Here is a 13249-nt window from a genome sequence, read left to right as displayed (position 1 = left end):
AGTCGAATGTGTGTAGTTTTGATACCGTGGAAAATTTCACTGGCCATAAAAAAACCGGCTCTTTTTAACAATTCTAGTGATACCTTAATAGAATTATCACGTTTCAATTCCTCAGACCGAAATACGTAGAACCGGTCCCACGAATATTTTGGAATAGGCATAATTATTACGAATAAAACTAACACTTTAAATGAATCTTGACGTTGGTATTGCTCTTCAATATCGAGAATCGATACCCGTGATTGATCTCGGAAACTAAAATTCAGGAATACTCCAAATAGGGCGGATATTATATTCAGGATGTTCATAATGATAATAATTGTGTTCATAGGCATCGAGATATCTTGATTTTTATATGTTTCAGAATTATGAATTGACGATAAAGCGGTCATTTGTTCTACAAGGAAAATAGTTGATTCTTCACCCAAATTTTGAGAAGTATCAAAGACATGAGGCTTACCATATTTTGAGGGGTAAAAGTGTAGTATTTCTCAAATTGATTGCAGTATACATTTCCGAAAGATTTTGACATGAGACACAAGAATTCATCAAGTGAATTAGGCTAGTGATGAATCCGTTCGAGATATCTTAATTTTGTCAACATAAGGCGCAAAGCTTACGATGACTCAAGCATTTGATAACGCTCCGAATCAGTTTGTTCATGATTTTGACCATCCTTTTCTTCTGTTACAGAAGAGAATAAGCAGCCTTGAAGCAACTTCACCTTGAATCTGGAAAACGGGTCCTGACGGTGCATCTGTATGATTGTTCGTTATGGTTGTGACCCGAATGAGGATGTATTCATTATTTGTCATGTACCCATAAGTCTGATAGTCCATTAAGAAATGAAAATATGAATCTAATTAGGGATTTCTGTCAGTCCGATTGTGACGCATTTGAACATTTATTGTAAAAATATCTGACTTCGCAAGAATAAACTCATATTGTATGAAATGATGCAACAAAAATTGTTTGCTATCGTTAAATTATCTTTGAATTTATTCCTGAATCCATCATTCCCATCTTCTATAATCATAAGTAACACAACACAACATCAGGCAGGCTCTGCAACACCCGGAACACGTTTTAACGAGGAATTGTGTTTTGTATCAGGAGAACAGAAATCCTGAGGAGGTATTCCGAGACCGGGTGCCTCATCATGTGCATGCATTCGATCCTGTGTAAAGGATCTCTTTCCAAAATTTTTTTTTTTTTGTATCAGGAGAACAGGATACCCGAGGAGGTATTCCAAATCCAGAAATAAAAATTTTCGCCTGAAACAAAAATTTGTATCAGGAGAACAGAAATCCTGAGGAGGTATTCCGAGACCGGGTGCCTGATCATGTCTATGCATTCGATCCTGTGTATAGAATCTCTTTCCAAAAATTTTTTTTTTTTTGTATCAGGAGAACAGGATACCCGAGGAGGTATTCCAAATCCGAAAATAAGAATTTTCGCCGGAAATAAAAATTTGTATCAGGAGAACAGAAATCCTGAGGAGGTATTCCTAGACCTGGTGCCTCATCATGTGCTTGCCTTCAATCATGTGTATTCAATCTCTTTCGAAATTTTTTTTTTGGTATCAGGAGAACAGGATACCCGAAGAGGTATTCCAAATTCGGAAATAAAAATTTTCGCCGAAAATAAAAATTTGTATCAGGAGAACAGAAATCCTGAGGAGGTATTCCGAGACCGGGTGCCTCATCCTGTCTATGCATTCGATCCTGTGTATTCAATCTCTTTCCAAATTTTTTTTTTTGGTATCAGGAGAACAGGATACCCGAGGAGGTATTCCAAAATCGGAAATAAAAATTTTCGCCAAAAATAAGAATTTGTATCAGGAGAACAGGAATCCTGAGGAGGTATTCCTAGACCTGGTGCCTCATCATGTGCTTGCCTTCAATCATGTGTATTCAATCTCTTTCGAAATTTTTTTTTTTTTCTCGGTATCAGGAGAACAGGATACCCGAGGAGGTATTCCAAATTCGGAAATAAAAATTTTCGCCGAAAATAAAAATTTGTATCAGGAGAACAGAAATCCTGAGGAGGTATTCCGAGACCGGGTGCCTGATCATGTGTATGCATTCGATCCTGTGTATACAATCTCTTTCCAAATTTTTTTTTGGTATCAGGAGAACAGGATACCCGAAGAGGTATTCCAAATTCGGAAATAAAAATTTTCGCCGAAAATAAAAATTTGTATCAGGAGAACAGAAATCCTGAGGAGGTATTCCGAGACCGGGTGCCTCATCCTGTCTATGCATTCGATCCTGTGTATTCAATCTCTTTCCAAATTTTTTTTTTTGGTATCAGGAGAACAGGATACCCGAGGAGGTATTCCAAAATCGGAAATAAAAATTTTCGCCAAAAATAAAAATTTGTATCAGGAGAACAGAAATCCTGAGGAGGTATTCCGAGACCGGGTGCCTGATCATGTGTATGCATTCGATCCTGTGTATTCAATCTCTTTCCAAATTTTTTTTTTTGGTATCAGGAGAACAGGATACCCGAGGAGGTATTCCAAAATCGGAAATAAAAATTTTCGCCAAAAATAAAAATTTGTATCAGGAGAACAGGAATCCTGAGGAGGTATTCCTAGACCTGGTGCCTCATCATGTGCTTGCCTTCAATCATGTGTATTCAATCTCTTTCGAAATTTTTTTTTTTTCTCGGTATCAGGAGAACAGGATACCCGAGGAGGTATTTCAGATTCGGAAATAAAAATTTTCGCCGAAAATAAAAATTTGTATCAGGAGAACAGAAATCCTGAGGAGGTATTCCGAGACCGGGTGCCTGATCATGTGTATGCATTCGATCCTGTGTATACAATCTCTTTCCAAATTTTTTTTTTGGTATCAGGAGAACAGGATACCCGAAGAGGTATTCCAAATTCGGAAATAAAAATTTTCGCCGAAAATAAAAATTTGTATCAGGAGAACAGAAATCCTGAGGAGGTATTCCGAGACCGGGTGCCTCATCCTGTCTATGCATTCGATCCTGTGTATAGAATCTCTTTCCAAAAATTTTTTTTTTTTTGTATCAGGAGAACAGGATACCCGAGGAGGTATTCCAAATCCGAAAATAAGAATTTTCGCCGGAAATAAAAATTTGTATCAGGAGAACAGGAATCCTGAGGAGGTATTCCTAGACCTGGTGCCTCATCATGTGCTTGCCTTCAATCATGTGTATTCAATCTCTTTCGAAATTTTTTTTTTTTCTCGGTATCAGGAGAACAGGATACCCGAGGAGGTATTTCAGATTCGGAAATAAAAATTTTCGCCGAAAATAAAAATTTGTATCAGGAGAACAGGAATCCTGAGGAGGTATTCCTAGACCTGGTGCCTCATCATGTGCTTGCCTTCAATCATGTGTATTCAATCTCTTTCGAAATTTTTTTTTTTTTTTCTCGGTATCAGGAGAACAGGATACCCGAAGAGGTATTCCAAATTCGGAAATAAAAATTTTCGCCGAAAATAAAAATTTGTATCAGGAGAACAGAAATCCTGAGGAGGTATTCCGAGACAGGGTGCCTCATCATGTGCATGCTTCCGATCCTGTGAATTCAGTCCTAGTGTGATAGAGAGAGCACCTGCTTTTCTGTAAGACTTACTGTATTCAATCATTCAATTATCAAATCATGCTTCGATACAAAGTGCAAGAGATGATATAGAGCTCTCGAATACTGGCCCTGAAAATTGCAAGTTCTCCTCAAAGTGGAAATTTGTATCAGGAGAACAGGAAACCCAAGGAGGTGCTCCGACACTCTATTTTTTCCATCATGTGCATGCCTACGATCCTGTGTATTCAATCCTACTCTTGTGCCGTTGGATGAAGAAACCAAGTAGTCGCTTGAAGGTATGATCATATGTCATCACGTGCCTTGTCATATTCATGCTTGTTCATTGATTAATAACCGGTTTGAAATGAATTCTCACGCATTATCATGTGTATCATGGATTTATTCACATAGAAAAAATTTCGTTTACAACAAAGTTGTTACAATCAAATTGATAAAAGTTCCTCATTGAAAAAACATTCAAATCATTCCAGAAAATACATAATCTATGAGTACATGACGAATAATGTATATATGTATTTCCATTCGGTCGACTGGTGTTTTCGATGCAGGGCGAAGTTGCTTGGATGCTGCTAGTTTTCTTCCTGTAAACGAGCAAAGCGTCTTGCAATCTGTTTTGAAAAATCATTTGTATTCATAGTCCTACAGGCTAACTTAATGGTATTTGAAACGAGGAATCAAAATCTGCGAGCTAAATTGATCTTTTTAATTTTAAATTGACCAAGTTATCGCTAATTTTTCGCTCTGAAAAGTTAAAAAACGAGTCAGGCAATTGGTAAGAATAGTGTTAGAAAAATAGAAAATAGGAGAGAGTAAGAAACTATTCTTCGTATTATTTGAAAAATATTTAATAATAAACATTGACAATATACAGAGAAAATACGCCACAAGAAGTCGCTATATGGGATTAATAATAAGAACCTAGTAACTGGTCCAGACTTACAGAATATTATCAAATCAGACAGTAGCTTTTTTCATCGTTATAAATTCATTTTTTCCTGCCATTTAGAAAGGGGCATTTTGTTCCGTTTGAACGCAAGTCGTTCTGTCTATAATTCTTTTGTAAATTTATTTCAATCTCGTTTACTTGCCATCGTGTTTCTTGTAATACATATTTTTTGGTTTCATTGGTTTTCATAGCAAGAAATGCGATGCGACTATAAATGATCATAAACGTCTGGTCCGTGTCTTACGCGATCGTTATCATTATTCCATTATTACCAATATCATTCAATAATATTTCTAAAACTATCATTAGTATTATCAATAATAGAGTTATCACTATTTTTTATGTTATTTGTAGTTGGTTTTATTTTCCCATCCAATAATTTTTCCTCTGTCGAGGAATATTGTTTTTATTCTCCAGTAGTAATACTCTTCGTTTCTTCTTTCTCATCTCTGTTCTTCCTTTATAACTACCTATTTTATTATAATGAATAATCAATCATTTGTCATCCAATTGCTTTCTTCGTAAGCGGAAATAATGGCGTAGCTGTGTTTTTTTCATACATATCTCAAATAATTTCATTTTGTATACGTATTTATATATATGTATATATATAATATCCTATTTATCGTAATAATAACAACAACAACAATATGTATCATAGAATTTACATTAGCATAAGTCTAGTTGTACACGCAAACTTGTTCTTCATCTCATTTCGCTCCCTCTTTTTATTTCTATTTATTCACACACACCAAACACACGACAGCGCACGTACGCCGTAGAATATCGGTAGTATATTATAATTACATTACGCGTATGAAATATCTCTATTCGTAATACAATACGTATCTAATAATAAAGTATTTTATCAGTTGTGATGGAACACGAATGATACTTATCCTTTTCCGGAATAATTTTTATTGAGAACAAAATAAAGTTGCTTAGCGCTTCTTTATCTTATTAATAAATATTCATTACATATTTTTTAAAGCGTTTGATATCTAGATATTAAAAAGTGGTGCAGTCGTTAAAAAATCCTCCACCACACCCCTATTCAAAGATCTCCGTCTACCGTCATGTAATGTATAGAAAATTGTTGTAAATATTCGTTAATTATGTACAGCGGCAAAATTTTTCTCCTGGTTTGAATTTCGATGAACGTGAGTTTATGAATCAACAGACATGTAATCAGAAAATGAAAGAGCTGGACGCGTCAAGTGAATAGCGTGTTTCAATTGATTTAACTGGTAATGAAAATCGCTGAGAACTGAAAATAATTTGTGTGATTGCTGAATTTATCATACCAGGTATTTTTTCTGCGTTGAAAGACGATAGAAGAGACCATCGAAAGAGGAGTCTACCGCAGTCGCAGTATTCTCATTCGTGGGAAATTTTCTGATTGCGGAGGTAAAGAAATCGCTCGAGAAGCGTTCATTCATTTTCCGTCTTATCAAACCCACGACTCGACTTCAGCATGAGTAAGTAGAAGATAGTCCGAGATCGCTTCAACCTGCCCAGCTGCGTAGCGTAAGAACCTCATCTCGTTTTTTTCTCTTCATTTTAGACTAGGATATGTGGCTTGCCATTATAAACGTCCTATTTTATGAGATTATCATCGAGTGTTCTTCGTCTAGGTTTAAATAACTTGAATATAAGTATTTCACTGTAATCAATAATCAACGAATTATTGTGTGATTCAATCAATTACTTGCAGGAGTAGTGTAGATAATGTTTATCTAATATCATAAGTGCATAGCAGGTGTCACCGTGATTTATTGAAGAACGAATCACTTAATTTATTCATTAATTATTTTATTATCACTAATCAAGGATAAATCAATATCAACAGTGCAAGTTTATACCTATAGTATTTGCTTAGAACACAAATTTAATCTTTATATTTTCAGTTAATCTTTGTGTATCGACAACGTAATAGCCCCTGTACCATAAAAATATAGCAAAATACTGACAAGGGATTATTTGTTCTAATTTTGCAAACATTCAATCACTTACGAACTTTGGTCTGTCCACTGAATCGTTAGGCCATTCAATCAAATGTAGAGAGCGATTTGAAATTCCAAAGAATTACTAATTTAAGACCAAATCAATTGATAGTCCTTTATTGCAGGGGCTACACTCACGCGTATTTAATTTGAGCTTGACTTAAGCTAGCTGCTAATAAAGTAGTTATATTATTACGATTGTTGTCTTTATTATCATTATTATCATTATCATTATTGTTATTGTTATTATTATTGTTATCACTACTGCTATTATTAGTTGTGTAATGATGAATTATTTATTATTAGTAATCATTTCGGGATGATTGTAAGCTACCTTCGAAGTTAATTTCAAATTTATAGTTGTCATTATTACTTTTATTATTATTGTTGTTGTTATTCTTATTAATATTGTTATTATCATAAACCTTATCTACGGGTGTAATTTTTTCGCGTTCATCATACCAGCTGCGTGCTTTCTTTATTATTTGTTCATTCATTGTTTTCTTACTTCTCTCCTTGCCGCGGGGTTGTAATTTTATGTAATGCGATATGATTTTGCACACCTATAAATAAACGAAATCGAACTCATATTAGATATTAAAAAAATAGAGTTAAACACTTTCCATTTTGTTCTCCCAAAAAATTTATTACTTTGAATTTTCTTTTAATTATATAAATAAAATATAAGGTGACAAGTCTCGAAAGCTACGCATTGCAAACTCAACAATACGTATTATAATAATAATATTATTGATTAATGATCATAAAAACGATAATAATAATAGTAATAATAATAATAATAATAATAATAATAATAATAATGATGATGATGATGATGATGATGATGATGGTCGTCATTATGACAATAATAATAAGATTATGTATAAAAATTGTATGAACATCAAAAAATTATCATCCATAATAGACGAAAAACAATCTCATCAATGTCATGGATTTTTCCTCTCATCCTTTGTTTCTCCTGAACTTCGAAGTAGATATTACAGGTATTGAGTGCACAAACACTTTTTCATACTACTACAGATTATAATCATAGTAATAACAACGATAAAGATGATTACAATAATTATAAGGATAATTGCGATGAAAATGACAATGATAATCTGACACCCCTACAGAGACGAGTACTTCATTAATCAGTGACGTAGATCCCAAAAATCATATTGAGAGATCATAAATTGTCACCATTCTGTTGTTAATCTCAATGTATTCTTCTTATTACATCTCCCGATTCACTTAATTTCTTTATTTGTTAATTAATTATTATTACTATTATTTTGTGCTCGACACACTATTTACATGAAATCCAAGTAACCCGCCTCTGAAGAATGTGACAGACAGAACACGTGGCTTTGTGTACATAACTTAAATAGTCGCATAAAATTAGCAACCCCAATATTTATAGTTATTATTGAATTCACCCTACGCATACGTAGCACAAGTTATTACGCAGTTTTCTTTTCCATTTTTTTTCTTTTTGTTCCATTCGTTTACTTGAATTCTGATATCGAGGAAGATGAAATCATAATAATTAGAAATAATGATTTTCTCATCAACATATTTCGAGATTTCGGTGATATTTGACTATTCAAACGTAATACACACCTCTCGTATGGTTTTGTAAATTTACCATTCTACGTTACGTCCTAATGCCCCCTCCCTGTCCTTCTATGATCTTTCTTCTTCTTCAAGAATTACAGCCTGAGTTTCACACCGAATCGTTCGATTCGTTTGCTGCCCCCCCGTCCCCAATATCATGCCAATTTTAATTCGCCTTCTCATCTCGTACTCTTAAAATCTATAGATGCATACTTATTTCAACAGGGATATCACTCACTCGATTCAATGTGCGTACCATAATTGTTAATGTTATCATTATTATTATTATTATTATTATTATTATTGTTATTATTAAAACTACTTTTATATTATTAATTAGTATTATTGTTATTATATTTTGTTTGCATCCGAGCTGAGGATTCAGTGTCTTGTTCAGAATTCAGGCCCCCGTATTTTTTCGTTTCTTCTCATTTATTCAATAATTTGGGGATGACAGTGCGCCCGGTATCTAATTACGTAGATTAACTTAGTTTATTTATTCATTTATTTATTTATTCTTTAGGAAATACTATACACGGATCACGTATAATATGATTTCATTTTGTTATGTTAATATTTTTAATTAGTCTCCTCTAATATTGAGTAATTTATCCATTATTAATTGTTGTCATCGGTAAGTGTGAAATCATCGGTGAATAGGAGCTGTTTTTGGTTCTGGAAAAGATATTGCGCGCTTTACACGATAACTTTTTATTCTTTTTTTTTTCTTTTTATATGCTTCAATTTATATTCGAACCGTGTAAAATGTTTGGAACGACTTTTGGAAGAAGATTTATTCGAGGGGTGCGACGATGGGGGGAGGGAGGGGTAAGAAAAAACAAATAATGGAAAGAAAACCACGTTCGTCATGTTTTGTTCGTTACACCTAACTACAATAAATAAATACAAACTGATTTGGTTGCTCTGCGAACGTTTAGTTCGTTTCTATATGTATGTATTATAATGTATGTTCCTTTGTATAGTATACCTGAACGCTCGAGTCTATTCTCCGGGGTCTGAGCCTGTCCAATGTTCACAGATTCTGATTATGCCAAATTTGATAGAGATGATAGGGAAACCGAAGGTTAGTGTTCGTGCCAGGGAAAACAGGATGGGGAAATTGAGTCATCGACGGGTGTAGGTAGTTATATGAAACGGTAGTTTGTTGTAGTCGATTGATATTCGTTCGTTTCTCCGCGTCTGACACGAAGAAATGATAGAGTCAAGTTCAACTGGCTGGTACGTTGAAAATGTGAACATTGTTGGTACGTCGATTGAAAGTATCTACACTGTAATTATTATTAAATCGAATATCGTCGAATGCAAAACTACGAGATACGGTATAGGAGTTTACCTCAAGTTTTATACCAGCTGAATGTATGTATTTATAGAAAGGATGAATCGTTGACTAGACCCTGTTTACCAGAATCCTTTAGGTGCGTCGGTTTCGAAATTAATTTATGTATTCCAATAATAATGGGTAATGTTGAAGGTATTCTATCCATCTACGGCTTGGTTCAACCTACACACACTTATTTGGCATAACAACCTTCGATCAGGTTAACTTACGCTCATTTTTATTCCCTACAATCGCTTAATATCTAGCTACCTAAATCATCTTATCATCTTTTGGATTTTACTTACTAGTATTATAAATATCATTGGGTGCTTCGAACATTATACGGTTTGCCGACTGATTTCCTTCTCGTCTCGCCGAAGCTGGACGGCGAGCATCGCTACCGTTTTTCTTCCTATATTTAAAAACAATGAAAATAATTCTTCCCTTGAGAGTTTTGATCCGAGTATTCGAAATACCCAATTCAAGTATATTCGTATATTATTACGATTAGTATGTATAGAGATATCTAGTAGCGGTGACCATTTCTTCATTATTCAACTGCGTAGATCATTGTTACTTATGATTATCACTTTACGTAAATCTCCGCCTTCTATATCTCCCGTTTGTCAATTTGTTTGATCCGTTTCAAAATTTATAATAATAATAATGATAATGATCCGGTCACCGGCTGGACTATGTTTTTGAATTTGCATTTAGATTTAGTTTACAAGTAATATAATTAATTATTAAGGTCTAAGTTGTTGTTTTTTTCTCCTTTTTTTCTTATTTTTCATTTTATATTCATAGTATTAACATGATAATTTGGCTTGCATTAGACAGCGCTTTTCTTTAATAGCGTGTGCGAAAACGACGCGCAAGTGCCATAATGTACACGGGGATAGCTCCGCGACATTCATGATTTCTGATCCAGGTATATCGTTATGGATTTGTTACTCCCACTTTTCTTTCTTTGATCTTTCGGATTCAGATGACGACGATAATCACGATAACAGTTACGATATGGCGATGGCGGCGACGATTACGATTACTCTTACAATTACAATTAAAGTGAGGATCGAGGGATGATTTGAAGGTGAATTATGATGATTGTGTCAATTTCTGGTCTGCTGTCATGGTATGCTGCTGAGTATACGCCCGAGGCATGTTGCTTTTCTTCTGTTCGTCTCCTCTTACTTTTTGCCTTTCATTCATTTTGTTGATTTTCATTCCATTCTTCACACTAACTTCAATCTTATCCCATGTACCTTCTCGTTTAGTAGGGTGCAAACCTGTTGTAGCCACCTCTGTATACCGTCGCCTGTAGAAATTACGAGAAAATTGACGAATTATATTCCTTTCGCTTTTCGATTGAAGAACGATTAATCTACTGCGCTTTCGAAATCTGTTTTCTCCGCCTCAGTCTCATTCGCTGAAAATTAATCTCACAAGGGGAGAATCAGAGTTTCGCGTCGCTGACTTTTTCGAACAGGCGTTTCATATTAACTCACCCCATAGCCGGCAACTGGTCCAATCCCGTGTCCGAGGTAGGGGTCCGCGTATTCGCGACCATAACTGTAAAAGATATCGCACCGATTATCCGACCGGGAAATAAAGATCTGTGCGATATGATAAAATACGCGATCTAATGAAATGCAAATGATCTGGTGGTTCGGGGAAGAATCGACGGTTGAATATCATCATCGAATAATTGTGTGTGTCTCAGGGCATAGGACTCGAAAAGATCGTTTATCGGGTTGGTATCTAAGGTGCGTGCGGGGGATGCCGAGGATCGGAGTTGATTATTGATGGTTTTACCAAGATCACTAGGGTTCAGAGACGGAGGGGTCGTTTCTGGGAGATGTGCATTGCGGAGAATCGTCGAATCGACGACTACGTAAAGCCCGACCTCTTTGTGGCCTGCAATACAATCGGTCAAAATATTCCTTCATTCAAAGCAAAATAATAATAACCAGGGTTTCGTCATAAATTTCATTCAGGGATGAACGGACGGCTGTATTCCCACCGAATTACGATCGAAATGAATTTTCCCAGCTGAAATTGAACTCACCCGGCAACCGCTGCGTATCCTGCGACGGGTTGAGCCGCAGCCGCTGCCGCTCCGTACGCTCTTGCGGCTACCGCCGTATACGTTGCCGCTGCCGCGTAAGTCGCCTGTTGAGACGTCGAAAGTGGGGTCTTCAGGAGCGGAGAAGAAGCTGCTGCTGCTGCCGCTGCAGCTGCCTGTAACATCCACATCCCGCCATGCAAGCTCAAGCAAGCTCAAGAACTAATTAACTCTGATATGCGACACAACGAATGGGTGACGGTGACGTAACGCGCACATACCAGGGTGATGATGATACACACTCTCTACCTCGTATATTATATCATACGTATGCACCAGGTGGAAATTGTACCGTACTCTACGTTTGCTGATATTTCAGGTCTTCGTTTTTCCTCCACTTTGGCAAAAACAGGAGGATTCGCAAATACCGTGCATCGTTGATTCGATTTGATTACACATACGTTTGCATTTATGCTTTATGCTTTTTGGAAAAATTTTCGATATCCTTCTATCTCTATGCATATTCCGAGAGACGAGAGGTATGAGTTTCCGAACTGATGCAACGGGACAATTTTTTTATATAATTTTTTTGGAACAAATCATCGCGAAGAGTCGCTAACGCTCGAATTCCGTACGAACCGAAAAAAAGAAAGAGATAAAAGGATTGCTTTTGAGAATATTCTTGAAATCAAAAAATAAAACTGTTGCTTAATTTTTCCGAGTTGAATCGTCGGGTTGAGGAAGGTATGTGTGCATTGACGATGATAATGATAACAATGGTGGTATACAGTGAGTGATTTCTGACTTTTTATGTGTTCCAGTTGCATGCAAGTATGAATTATGTAATACCCAAAACAGGGTGCAGTCATTCCTAATTATGTTATTCATGTATCGGGGTAACGGATCGATAAAAATTTAAAAATATAATAATAACAATGATAATAATAAATAATCAAGTTTGAAAAATACATTGCCACAGTGCGAGCCTGTATCATGATTGATAAATATTGTTACGTTACTGCAATTTACCAAATACCGGATATGATTAGCTTCTCTGATCTACCCCCATCTACGCTGTACCTACATATTATATACATTACGATCATACGCCCTTGTCCGATTTAAAATCACACGTACATGAAAGAAATAATGGAAACGAAAACGCTCGATTCGAATATCGTGGAATAAATCTGCTCTTGTCTGTATTGAAAAATGGATCGCAGTCAACTGATAATAAACGATGAGAATTTCATCGAGGGGGTGAAGTTAAACTTTGTTCGTGATTACAGCAAGGTTTAAACGTATTCATTCTCGCGGTAGTTTTCTACGTCCGTTTGCTCTATAAACGTATCATATGAACGAGAGTCAATCCGGTGCGGTGTAAACCACAGTAGAAAGCAAAACTAATAAATCTAGGAGGAATTATCAACCGGACAAACTGGTATTACTGCGCTAGAGATCGAGGTGCGATTTGTAATACAACGAGTGACCCGAATCATTACTCAACGGTGCTGTTATTTTTCTCGTTATAATTAAAAGTTTATCGAACTCAAAAGCACGGAGAAGCTCCTGCGCAGCGAGCTTCGAATAGTTGAAATTTCCGGTGCAGGGTATAGAATAATCAGACATAGTCAAAATCTACCTAGATATTTCGCGAATGATACGAACGTGTGGACTTTGATCCATCCCTCGGTTTCGG

At 35.8% G+C, this 13249-nt stretch overlaps 1 protein-coding gene across 11 annotated transcripts in view; it reads right to left on the bottom strand.

Annotated features, from left to right (window-relative positions):
• Window positions 1-7739: 7739 nt before the first annotated feature.
• LOC105685463 (RNA binding protein fox-1 homolog 2) overlaps window positions 7740-13249 on the bottom strand; it is a 95160-nt gene continuing 89650 nt past the window's right edge. For 9 of the 11 annotated variants that reach the window (XM_012399565.3, XM_012399563.3, XM_048653002.1 and 6 more), the window contains 3 exons: window positions 11554-11726; window positions 10994-11057; window positions 7740-10803 (listed from right to left, as the gene is read on the bottom strand). In XM_012399565.3, coding sequence (XP_012254988.1) covers window positions 10759-10803; window positions 10994-11057; window positions 11554-11726 — 282 coding nt within the window. In that variant the 3' untranslated portion in view covers window positions 7740-10758. Of the gene's footprint in view, window positions 10804-10993; window positions 11058-11553; window positions 11736-13249 lie in introns of all 11 variants that reach the window. The other 2 variants (XM_048653003.1, XM_020852141.2) reach the window with 1 other exon arrangement.

Source organism: Athalia rosae, chromosome 3, assembly GCF_917208135.1.
Source record: "Athalia rosae chromosome 3, iyAthRosa1.1, whole genome shotgun sequence".
Lineage (NCBI taxonomy): Eukaryota > Metazoa > Arthropoda > Insecta > Hymenoptera > Athaliidae > Athalia > Athalia rosae.
This window is presented reverse-complemented; position numbering and strand designations above follow the sequence as displayed.